The following is a 13,393-nucleotide window of genomic DNA, read 5'->3' as shown; positions in this document are numbered from 1 at the left end:
GATTATTTGAATTTTTCTACATCTTTTGATATTTTATTATCAAATTTGGATTTATAAAATAAAGATGTTGATTTTTCTTTGATTTAAATATTCAAATGAAATTCTAAAAATATTGTAATGAGTTTTAAAATATTTAAAATTGCATGGGGGCTCACTGTGCACATGAGCCCACCATATCCTAGATGGTGGGGCCCATGAGATCCTCTCATGGGTGGCACGCCCCACCCATTTAGAAGCGCTCTTATTTCTAATTTTTTGTGATAAGCAACTTTGACTTGAAAGGCAAATTGCTATGTGTTTTGGAAAGATGTTAACTTGAGGAAAATTTGAATGGATTTTGGGACAGCATGAGAAGGCATGTGCATTAATTTGGAATGCACAATATTATATTTGAAATTATTTTATTTAATTTCTATCGATGTGAAAATGGTTTAAGAAATACGGATACGGGTTCTAGCATCTTCCATAATGTTAATGAACAATCTATGGAACAGAGAGCTCAAATATCTCACTCCATAAGTCACCCAAGATCAATGGTTCATGTTCAAGCTCACAAAAAAGAGGCAAGTCATGGAAAACCCTAATCACTTTCTTGCTCTATAAATAGATGATCTCTATCCATGAAATCTCTATATCAAAATTTCTCTTGTCTCTCTCTCTCTCAAATATTTCTCTCTCTTTGGTAGCAATAGGGGGCACGCCCCAACCCTAGAAGACTCTCTCTCTAGTTTATTGTGTGGGGCGAGGGACACGCCCTACCTCTTGAGCTCTCTCTCTCTAGGTTGACCTAAGGGGCACGTCCCATTTAGATAGTGTTCTATCTCTCTCATCTTGCATCAATGAACCTAAGGGTTGGGTAGTATTAAGAGGATGCTATCTTAGATGAGGTCTTGTGGGTTTGAACTCAAGTCTAAGTCTTGTGATCAATAAGAGTTCATAGTTCCGTTGGAGGGCTTGGCCTAAACTTATTTTTCCGGTTGAGAATGAAGGTTGACCGTTGATCCCGTGCCATCGGATGATGATGATTCGGTGTGGGGTGTACTAAGCCAGATTGAGGTAAACTCTAACATACTTTTTGTTTCTTACATATTTAATTATATTATCTTTATGCTCCCAAGCATATGAAGTAGTGATTATTTTCTTTTTTTAAAAAAATTTGGTTTAGTGGCATCAAAGTTTTAAGATTTTGGTTTTATTTTCTTTGAAGTATGAGTTATTGTAATGAGACTACTTGTAGTGATCTTTATCAAAATAAAAGGGTGATAAATAAATAATATATATATGTATATATATATATATATATATATATATATATATATTCCCTGGCAAGATCACATTGATCTTTCTTTGACTAGCATAATCATGATACTCCATTATGGCCCAAACGCCACTATGATGGTTTGAGTTCATTTTGTACATCACGGACCTAATGCTACCATGCATGGTATTTTGGTCACAAATTTGCAAACAAGTGATGAAGAGGGGTATGAATGACGTTTTAGAAGATTTGAGGGTTTCTTCCAATAACTTGAGAAAAATGATATTTTTCATAATTTTTCAAAAAAATATTTTTTGTATAATGTATTTTTTAAAATAATGTTACCTGTAAAATGGATTTGTTGTTTGGAGAGTATATAGATGAAACCTTGAATGTACATTTCTACATTTGAAATCCCAAAAAAGTATACAATGAGGCCATTTACTTATACTATGAGATCATTTAGAGGTCAAAATCTTTTTTAGTTATTAGATGTGAAATCCAATGATTGAAGTATGCTACAACATTCGAGAAATTTTCGTTTGGACATTGTGCTCAATCACTGGCACATCCTCAACCACCTGTTTTCGCATCCAACGATTATTAATGATTGTGACATCCTTGTATCAAAAATAAATAGTCTCATTATATATATAAAAAAAGTTTATATAAGGGGGAGACTTTAAAAAAAAAAAGGTAAAGTCAGTGGGGACTTGGTCCCCATACCCTTTGGTGAGGATGGAAGGGCGAGGCTCTAAAAAAAGAGGGTAAAGTCGGAGGGGACTTGGGCCCTTACCCTTTGGTGAGAATAAAAAGGCGAGGCTCTCAACAATCAATTTAGGGCGCACCTCAAGAATCGACTAAAAGAGGTTGTTTTGAGCCCAAAAATGATCGTCTCGACCTCAAGATGTATGAACATGAGAAAAAATAGATTTCAAGTCTTAGAAATAGTGCAATCTTATAATACATTTTTGGATCATCAATTTTTCAGATTTTTCAGTGTTCATAGATCTGCTCTATATACACTACTTTTAAAGTTCAAAATTTTATAATTAGATATAAAAATAAAGTTTCAGGCTATCACAAAGATTTTTAGTATTAAAACAACATCGTTTGATACTATTTGAAGGTGCACTATACTTTGATTGTTTAGAGCCTTGGCCCTATACAAACCACACACCCTTATATAACTTTCCTACTTTAAGTACAAATCACAATCACTCATATTCCAAATCGGATGGTTGTCACTTGTCAGTGTACTTTAAATAAATACTCCAAGCAAGCGTGGATAATAGGTTAGGCCGACCCACCAACCCCGATGGGTCAACTTGATCTGGGTCCAAGTCTGCATCCTATTTCTAGACCTGATGGGTCGGGTTAGGGTCCAAAAGTAGGGACCCGACATCACGTTTGGTCAGGACCTGATTTAGGTTGACCTGACCCCACCCGACCCGAATATTTTCGGTTGTATAATTTATTTATATTATATAATCTAATATTATTTCATTATACTTTTTTGTAGACCATATGAAATAATTTTTTCCATTTAGTAGCTCGAAGCATAAAGGGATTCTTAAGATGTTTTCTCTCTCTTCCCTTCAACTATTTTTTCTGTTGAGAGAAATATATGAAAAATAAGTAGTGCTTGATTCTAACGGGATTTGAAATTGTAGAAAAAAAATTGAAATTAAAATACGAAATGAGGTTATGTCCATCATATCTGCCCAGATTCAATCTGGGTTGTTGGATTCATATGTAGCTGTAAGCCCACTGGATGATGGATTGAATATTTCTTATTTTTATTTTTTTGTGGGCGTATTTGATTGCTCTCCACTGATCTTCTATTGGGTATTGATCAAATTAAACTGTCCGTTTAGTTTTTCTTTTTCAAATTGCAATTGGGCTTGTGCAAACAGCGAGAGAGAGAGAGAGAAGAGAACAATCCACAAATCGCAGCAAAAATGGGCAGCAAGGACTTCTCCCCTTACGATGCTTGATATTCACAAACTTGGGCAATTCCATAACCTAGAAAACGTTACCCTATGGTGGTATACAATGTTCTCTTATCCACATTGTTCGATTGCCTTTGGGTTATTGTGTTCCCTTTTAATTTGTAAAAATATTATGTCAAGAGACTATTTTTGTACTATCAAAGCAAGGGAAAGGAGTTTTGAAAGAATATTAAGCGGATTAAATGTATATATATAGAAGCCACTATGCAATGGCTATGGGCGAGAATAAACAGTATTTTCGCCTATAAGCTGGGTACCGTCTGATTTTTTCAGGCGCCGTGGATTAAAAGACTGCAACACGCCGTGGATTAAAAGACCGCAACATACATAGTAGGTCCTTGTGATCAGTGTTCGCAAAATCGAACCAGAACGGTTAACCGGTCATGAGGTTGAGAGTGGCTCAGAACCAGACTAATCGGGACAGTTAACTGGACTAACCGGTAAGCAGATTTTTTTAAAAAAAGATGGGTCAAAAACCCTCGAAACATTTTAGAAAAATAAAAAAAATAGAAAAACTTAGATTAAGTCATATATAAGTCATTTTTCTTTTTTCTTTTCATCTTCTAGACTGATCATATATTAGTCATTTGGATCAAGTTGGAAGAATAGTGCAATAGAAAATCATTGCAAATTCACAAGACTTCTTCTACAGTAATTCAATAGATTCTCACTAAATAGCGGTAAGTAGTGTTGCAATAAATATACCGGTAACTGTTATATAAAAGGTCGTAACTGTTCCAAAGTCCAAATTAGATGTGGCTGAAAATTTGTGACAGACCAACCTGCAAAAAGATACGATTGAAAGATAAAATGTAGCTCAGAATGAAGTACCTTTACCGCAATGCTATGATTTCCTATCAAAAGCCCAAGTAATTCATTGTTTTATAAAGGAAACTTAACCAAAAAACATGAATTTTTTAATACTATTCAGTCAACACAAACTCATTCCACATTTCCACACTGAAGAAGAAAGTAAGAAAGTAGAACAAAAAAACATACTTTTATAAAAAAATATATAACATTACAAGCAATCCAACAAGCTCACCAAAAATATATAATATTAAAAACAAAGAAATTTTTTTTTTTGCATATTCATCACAAAAAAACATATTTTTGTAAAAAAAAATATAACATTAAAAACAATCCAAGAAGCTCACTAAAAATATATAACATTAAAAAGAAAGAAATATTTTTTTTCTCATAGCCATCACAAAAAACCATATTTTTATAAAAAGATACATAACATTAAAATCAATCCAAGCTTACCAAAAATATATAACATTAAAAATAATGAAATATTTTTTTCTCATATTCATCACAAAACAAACATATTTTTGTAAAAAAAGTATTGATCACATTAAAAACAATCCAACAAGCTCACCAAAAATATAGAACATTAAAAAGAACGAAATTTTTTTTCTCATATTCATCACAAAAAACATATTTTTATAAAAAATATATAACATTAAAAACAATCTAACAAGCTCACCAAAAATATATAACATTAAAAAGAAAGAAATGTTTTTCTCATATTCATCACAATAAAACATATTTCTGTAAAAAAAAAAATATAACATTAAAAACAATCCAACAAGCTCACCAAAAATATATAAAATTAAAAAGAAAGAATATATTTTTTTCTTATGTCCATCACAAATAACATATTTTTATACAAAAAAAGTAATTTTTCTAAGAAACATTCTTTTTTTAAGAACCCTAAAATCGAGCCAAAGAAAACAGAAACTTTAGAGTCAAAATCAACCCCAAATCTTTCATTTGTTGAACAAATTGATATGAGGATATGATAGATACTTCAATTATGATTAAAATGCCCCAAATATCATGAAAGATCAATTCACTATTGAGATCATTCATCAAAAAATAGCTGATATTTCACTTCATGCAATTTTCAAAACAAAAACGCAGCAAAAAAAAATTCATATAAATAAATATACTCAATGATAAATCAACATACCTGATGTATTCGATTGATGAAGCCTTGATGATCAAAATTAACTGATCAATTCATGTTTTGCAGCCTTTGAACCTTATTTAATATGATAAATCAACATACTTAGATGTTTTCAATTGATGAAGTCTTGTGCATTCACGTTCAAAGGCAAACTACGATGACAATGACTCTATGTCAAATAATGGCCGTTATTTAATATGATACCGTTATGAACGTTATCTTACCTGTTATATCGGTTTTGAATTAAAATCGCCGGTTCGACATCAAACCGACTGATTTTGGTGCTAAATTTTTTTGGAGGTCCCTGACGTTTTACTAGTACCACAAAACATGCCTTAACAGAAGTCGGTACCTCGCCGGTACTGATCTAACCAGCCGGTTTTGTAAACATGGGTTGCGATAAAAAAACACGCGGAAACCGCCACAGATCATGCGTCGTCCGTTGTGGCTCTGTTCAATAAATTGCCACGAACATATCATGTCCGTGGTGGGACGAAACACTATTCAAAATTAACTATATGCATTTTTAAGAGTTTATATATATATATATATATATATATATATATATATATATATATATATATATATATATATATATGGACATGGTTTCTATGCATCCAGCCCGCATATTGTAGAATGCGGACTTGGCAATAAATGTATTTTTTAACTATAATTTGATCATAATTTTTAGAGAAAATATAATCTTTAACATGTAGATCATTAATATGAAAAAAAATTGAAAATTAAAAATAATAATTATATTAAAAAAACATTTGGACCGTTAGTTACAATTGTTTATAGATGGACCACCTATTTGCATCCTTCTTCAAGATGGATGTTTTATACCTTTGGACCGCATATTGTAGAAATACGGGCAAGCCCGCATGAAACAATTTATATATATATATATATATATATATATATATATATATATATATATATATATATATATATATATATATATATATATATATATATATATATATATATATATATATATATGTGTGTGTGTGTGTGTGTGTGTGTGAACCCCTCAAAACACAAAAGTTAACGTCGAATAGGTTGTGATGGTAGAAAAATTGCCTCGCAGAAAAATATGACAAAAAATGCGTAGTTGACAAAAAAGTAAATGGTCTCTTTACAAAAGGGGACGGGGTAGCACCCAACACCTTAATCATCACATTGTAGTTTCCAATCCTATCACTAAAACCACCCTACTAATACCTTCAAAAAGCTTACTCTTAATCTACTTAAAAAAAGTTTCCCCATTGAACTACCCAAAAATAAATAAAAATAAATGATCTCTTTACCGATAATCCCATTTATAAAACACCTGCTAAATTTATAAAACACCTGCTAAATTCTTTAGATGCTATGGTTGGTGTTTTGCCACATAGGGAACCTCTCTATCGCCATTGTCAGCTTAGTTTGCCTCGGATAACCCATCTGCCCCAAATTGTCATCAAACTAGTTTGGTATTTAGGGCTGTTTAGAGAAAGAGAGAGAGAGAGTTTTTGATTTGGTGGGTGAAAGATTCGGGGAAATTTTTGGGGCTAGTTCAAGAGAGAGGGAGAGATGTTGGTTTTGGTACTGGGAGTGAGAGATCTGGCTAGTTTTTGGTGCAAGTTCTATAGAGAGAGAGTTATTTTTAGCAGGGGTGGGGGATGAGCACACCTACTTTCCAAGTGTTGGTTGGTTGAGTTAGAGAGAGAGAGAGAGATTTGCAGAAGGATTAGGTGAGAAAGTGGCGAATTTCCCAAAAAGACCAAGCTGTAATTTCACTAATTTGGTAAGGCTATAAAACGGGCCCTTGAGCATTTGGCATCCGTGTGCATTAACCAAAATTATATAGGCTATTTGACATGGAATTCATATATTTAGATATTGAAAAAAGCTTATATAAAGTTGCAACCTTAAAAAGGTAGAATTAATGTTTATTTTGATGTTAGAAAACCCTCTAATTGGTGATCTCGATGTCGAGATATATGAGTATGAAAGGAAAAAATGATTTTAATATCTTAAAATAGTATATCTTGCAACAAATTATCTGGACCGTCTATTTTTAAAATTTTCAAGTGTTTATAAATCTACTAGATTTGAACCATTTTCGGAGTTCAAGATTTTATATTAAGAGATGAAAATAGATTCTCAAGCCCTCCTAAGAATTTTTACACCAAAATTATATTTATGATAAAATTTGAAGATGCGCCTTAATTTGATTGTTTAAGGTTGCAACCTTATACAAAGATTATACATAGGGAGATTCTTTATCGGAATCAAACTATAACCAAACCAGCGACTACCCAATCCGGGTACCCAATCGGTCTAGGTTGCAACCTAGAACCAAACCAGCAGCTACCCAATCCGGGTCTAGATCATGTGATTCCCTCTCGGAATCATAATTTTTGAAAAAATGGTCAAATACATAGTGAGATTCAACAACCTAGGGATCATCATTCAATAGTAAATATATTTTATTTTATTTTCAATAATCAAATAGTAGCATGCATAATTTCCTTCACAAAACCCTACATTTCCAATATATAAAACGACATTCATAGTCAACTAGCAACCCAAATGGCTCCACCACGCCATTCATGATGGACCATGTCCATTTAAAAATTCTGGTCTTCATCAACCATCCCAAGATTCATACTTTCAAACAAGTTGAAAAGGAGTATGTATAAACAACAAATAAAAAACGTTCATTTTTTTGTTCTCATGTGCTCAACAAATTTCTTATACCACTCTTCTCTGCTCTGTGGATCATGATTTATGGAAAGAAATGGTTCCAACAAGCAATAAGATTCAATAATTTGGGTATATCATCATTCAATAGTGAATATATCTTTGGTTTTTTTCAAAAATTAAATATCAGCATGCATAGTTTCCTTCACAAAATCCTACATTCTCAATATATAAAATAACATTCATATTTACACAGTAACCCAAATGGACCACACTATCATTCATGATGGAACATGCCCCTTTTTAAACATTTGATCTACATAGACTATCCCAAGATTCATACTTTCAGCCATCATTGGAAAACCACCCATCCATAGGAACCAACTTAGTGGATCCACATTCATTTACAAATATAATTAGCGCAATCTATTGCACACGGCAAGACAACACAAATTAAAAAGGATGATATTTAGACAAAATGAATTAAGAGCGATCGTTTGTTTTCTTCATACTTTCAACAAAATTCTTATACCACACTTCTTCCCTGCAATATTGATATACAATTTTGTATACCTCCAGTAGTAAATTTGGAAAACGACTTGCAAAATAGCTATAGAATCCACTAGGGATTGGTCCAAGAAGTTCCTGCAATAAGTAATTCATGGTATTTGGAAGAATATTAACATGAACAGTGAAAAAACAGTGGCTTAGAATGCTCTAATTGTCCATCATGTTTTGAAAAACAGAAGACTAAGACAGTAATTCAAAAAATACTATTACGAACCTGAATATGTTTCGGAAGCTGATTGTAGTGGGTTGAAAAGTTTCGAATGACTCTAATAAGATCACAAATGCGGCGAAAGTTGTACCTTCTAGGACCACTTTTTAAGTTTGAAACGAATGCATCATCCATGTTTTTATCCCATCTTTTATGGGGAGCTGAAAGATGAATTCCCTCTATTGCAACTACAAGATTAGACTTCTTGTGTGCCGACACTATCCTATCACTAGTTTCTTGAAGGAACTTAAGACGCCATTCACCCGTCCATAAGAGCGGGTGAAGCAATACCTCCTGTGCCGTTGGTCTTGACATAAAAAACACGGAAGTATAATGAAATTCAAATTCAATACAAGAATAAAATGTAAACTTTCTTGACTACATGGAGAGAATAGAAACTTCACCTCATTGTTAGATCATGGGCTAACATGCGAGATAAAAGGTCAACAGCCTCCGGTATATGATCAACCAAACATAGATCAAACTTCCCATGGCTGATATTGAGATCCCTCTCTAATGGTTTACCAAAGGGATGTCGACCTTTGGTCATACAAAAGTAGAGGACGCAACCTAAACTAAAAATGTCTATAGCCTTGGTTTGGCGCCCATGGAGAAGCTGTTCTGGAGCTTGCCAACCAGAACTGCCACAACCTTAAGAATCAAGAAAAAAAATTGAGCAATTCAGGTTATATAAAATGGTTCTCAAAAGCAAAGGCAGTTTCATAGTTCCCAAAAAGCCATTGTTCTATGTCAATTAATATAGAGAATTCACTACTGAAGAATGACAAACGTGCTGCTGCTGAGAAAACAGCAGCAGTCGTGTTCATTCTTACGATGTACAAGACCAATTAATCATGTTTAATCTCATTTTTCCAGCAAGTTCTTAAATCTCATGCCAATGTTTAACAAACTATTTATCAAAAATAATCTATGAAGTTGCTGGAAATTATCAGATCACCAAAAAAAAAAAAAAACAATTCAGCAACATGTAAACAGTTTTGATGCTGATTTCTTAGCAGCATCTGAGACAAAACCATAAAATTATCTTTGATGAAATCTTCTTCAAAATAATTGATTAATCCTTAGAAATTACTGATCAAACAGTGTATAAACATACATGGATCAATCAAGATGCAAATCACTATCAATATACTGATCAATATATTGATCAAATTTGAAGTAACACTACTGTAATATTTTGCTGCATAATCAGTAGAGAAAATTCTACATTTTAGTGTGATCATCATGCTGTCATTTATTCTCAATTAATCATAATGATTTCCTCCAATATTATCTTCGATATGGAAATAATTTCCAGCAATAAAATTATCAAGGAACTATGATTAGTTCATAAACAAAATGCTGGTTTTATGCTGCAAAAACCAGAAGCAGCAGAACGATAGAATAGATCACAATTTTCATGATAATTTGATCAACAAAACAATGTGACCTTGGAGCTAATTGTTTTTTATTGATATTAGATCATTCTAAGCTCAAAATCCGAATGATTTATAGAATAATTATGACTTATTCCTCATGAAATTTGATCATTCAATAAGGAGAGTTCAGTGTAATCCATTGTTGAATGTTAGCAATATTCTCTTGATTGTAGATTTTTTATCATCAAGAAGAGATTTCAAGATTAATTTGCAGAGACGTCGAACGAAAGAGATCAAATTACCTTCTTTGATCTGTGATCCAACTGCTATGAAAAAAAACTTGATCAATTGAGGCTTTACATATTTGAACTCCATTATTCCTCACTTTTCCTTCAATCGATGAGAAAGAGAGAAACTTTAAGAATTGTGGCTGATCTTTGGAGCGGTAGATCAGAGAGAGGATCCAAGAACGTGGCACTTCAAAGGAAAAAATATGACTCCAAGTCTTTGAGAGAGAAACAAACAAAATGCAAAATATTCTATCTCCCTTAATTCTAGAGTGAAAGAAGTACTCTTAACTCTAAGATGAGATCTTCTAAATTCTAGAGCGAGAAAGTGATTTCTGAATTCTAGAGAGAAAAATAGAACTCTTAGTCGAGAGAGAGAGAGATCTCTTGATTCTAGAGAGAGAGGGAGAGCTCAAGTGTGTTATAAAATTTTATCCCAATTATAATCAAAATTATTGAAATAAAATTGTGAACATGAAATTTTCTGATGCTGCTGACGCTGTCATGATTTCAGCAGTATTTCGATTTAATGTGATCATTATATGATCTGATTTTGATCAAATTTCCTTGTTAAATGTTTCTGAGATAGTCTACTATGACCTTGAGAAATTTATTCTTGCAATTGATGATGATTGTAAACGGATTTAGATCCAAAACAAGTTGCTGTTTATGCAGCAGTGCAAAAACCAGCAAGGAACTGGTTATGCAATTTTTCACAAAATATTTCAGTTGATTTTTCACCAAAAGTTTTTGTGATAAATATGATCAAACATCAATTGATCACTTGTTTGATCAAATAAAACAAATGAATTACTTGAGTTAACTAGATCACAAACAGTTTGCTGTATGCCATGTAGCTTAACAAACTGAGTAGGTAGAAAAGGGATAGCTCCCTCCCATGGTCTTCCATGCCTCCCTCCTCCACCGCCACCCCTTTACGAGAACTATGTGCACCTTCTCAAACCCTCTGCTCCTTCCCTTTCAAAACCAATTGCATCCCCCATCCAAGCACATCTGCCGCCTCAACCATCTTCTCTCCCTCACCCTCATCATAGACTGCCTTACTCGAACCTAATCCTCCTAAAGGGCCAGCACTTATGCAGCGCTGGGGAAGAAATTACAGTCATCCCTGATTGGACATTTCCATCACCAAAGAGGCCTATCAGAGGCAAAAATAGGGCCAAGGTCTTTGGGACGAACCAGACCTGGTTTGTTACAAACTTTCAAGGGGTGAAGTCCTTGTTTCCTTTCCGTCTGAAGGCAGCACCCTCAGAGCCTTGCAATGGAGCAACCCCCAGTTCAGAGGAGCTTCCATGTCCCTGGTCTGCTGGAAACAGGACTTGGGAGCCCCCCGCAAGCAAAGATTTTGGATTCGAGCCTTCCACATTCCCCTTCAGGCATGGCACACTGCCACCTTCAAAGTAATCAGAGAGGCATGTGGACGATTCATATCCCCATGCACCGGAAATCGTCGAAGTTTCTTCCTTTGGGCACTATCCAATTGCTAATTGAAACCCTAGAATTAAAGCCGATCCCCTACGAGCTCTGGATAGCTTTAAAGGGACAGTTCTTCTCTATCCAATAGGCCTGGTCCGCGGTCTCTCCCCACTCCAACCTCCATGCTCGAGACCATGATTGGGGGTCCATACTAGGGAGTCAAAAGGAAAGCACTATGGGTGAAGGGGCCATCATAACTGTCGGTCTTTCCATTGAAGGGCCACCGAAGCCTTCCCCACCCGTAATGCTACAGTTATGGTTCATCCCCAAGCACCCAGGCCCCCTAATCCACCTGCCCTTTCGCCTCTCCAAGATAGGGTTGACATGAGCCCTTCTGCAGCCGCTACCCATAACTCCTCATCCCACCCCTTTCTCTCTCTCACATGACAGATCCTATGTACGTCAGCCACGTAATGCCCTCTAGTATGCATCTTCACACGCTCTCCTCCCCATTCAGAAATCAAACTCGCAACCTTGAGATGGGTGGCACGCCCCGTTGCCCCCTCGTGAGACACCCGGCCTCATCCCCCCCACTGTGGTCGATACCATGATGGCCCTCCTTCATCCTCCTCTTCTCATGATGGGCCACCAAACCCCTCATCCAGTGCGCTGCCTCCCCTTGCCTTGGTACCCTCATCGCCAGATACAATCAACCACGGCCTCAACATCTGTCCCTCCTAACTAGCTTTCCCTAAAATCGGTCTCTCTCTCACCCACCAACTTGCATCTTCCCCCCCTCAACTGTTCGATCCTCTTCCTCCTCTCTACCCAGTGAACCCATCATCACCAACCCTCCCTCAGGGATCATAACCAGTCCCCTCCAGCCGCTTACCACCTATACCCCCTGCCCAGTATCCTTTGCAGACCATCGCTCGCCCCTCCCTGCACGGCCCCGCCATCTCCGTCAACTTGGCCCATGGCCCCAAACCTTGTATCTACCCCTTATCCCCCCTGCACACACCCACCTCTTTCCTCTCCCCATCCCACCTTTTTCTCCCCCACCATCTGGTTCCCAGGCCAGTGGCCTCCTCCAATCCTTCCATTTCCCCAACCCCTTCTTCCTCCCAAACTTCCTTTACCCCAGCACCTTTCCTTACCCCGGATTCTAACCAACCTTCCTTACCCCTCTTAAGCCTGCCCTTCTCTCCCCACCCTCTCCACCTTATCATTTCTCCCATCCATCATCCCTCACTAACCCCATTCCAGTTCTTCAACCCCAGCTACCCCATTCTCGCCCTGCTTCCCTCTCACAAACACCTTCACATAACCCCCCCCCCCCTTCCCCTCCAACCCAGTCTTTTTCTCATCCGCTACTTCCCCCTCAACTCTACCTTGACCTCCCTCTTGTGTTACAACACCCCGGCTTCTCCTGCCAGCTCTTCTGTTAGTTCCCCCTCCACTTCTTCGCCCTCAATGGACTCCAGCTGCTTCAAAGGAATGGACAATGATCAGGGAGACATCCATCAAGTTCTCAAGGTAAATGGGCTTCCACTATGATGGACCGGAGGAGGACATTGTGGCC

General features: G+C 36.1%; 1 protein-coding gene and 1 long non-coding RNA gene across 2 annotated transcripts in view; both read right to left on the bottom strand.

Annotated features, from left to right (window-relative positions):
• Positions 1-3,867: 3,867 nt before the first annotated feature.
• Positions 3,868-5,794, bottom strand: LOC148780403 (uncharacterized). Its single transcript, XR_016040142.1, has 2 exons — positions 5,246-5,794; positions 3,868-4,052 (listed from the first exon to the last, which is right to left on the bottom strand). It is a non-coding gene; the product is annotated as an uncharacterized LOC148780403 (long non-coding RNA).
• A 2,335-nt stretch (positions 5,795-8,129) lies between these two features.
• The window catches only part of LOC18424407 (serine/threonine-protein kinase/endoribonuclease IRE1a), a 29,732-nt gene continuing 24,468 nt past the window's right edge, over positions 8,130-13,393 (bottom strand). Inside the window, exons 3-5 of the mRNA XM_011630692.3 lie at positions 9,113-9,359; positions 8,715-9,015; positions 8,130-8,575 (exon numbers count right to left, since the gene is read on the bottom strand). Coding sequence (XP_011628994.2) covers positions 8,414-8,575; positions 8,715-9,015; positions 9,113-9,359 — 710 coding nt within the window. The 3' untranslated portion in view covers positions 8,130-8,413. The remainder of the gene's footprint in view (positions 8,576-8,714; positions 9,016-9,112; positions 9,360-13,393) is intronic.

The sequence above is a fragment of the Amborella trichopoda genome, chromosome 9 (assembly GCF_054954075.1).
Source record: "Amborella trichopoda isolate Santa Cruz 75 chromosome 9, AtrichopodaSantaCruz75HAP2 v2.0, whole genome shotgun sequence".
NCBI lineage: Eukaryota > Viridiplantae > Streptophyta > Magnoliopsida > Amborellales > Amborellaceae > Amborella > Amborella trichopoda.
This window is presented reverse-complemented; position numbering and strand designations above follow the sequence as displayed.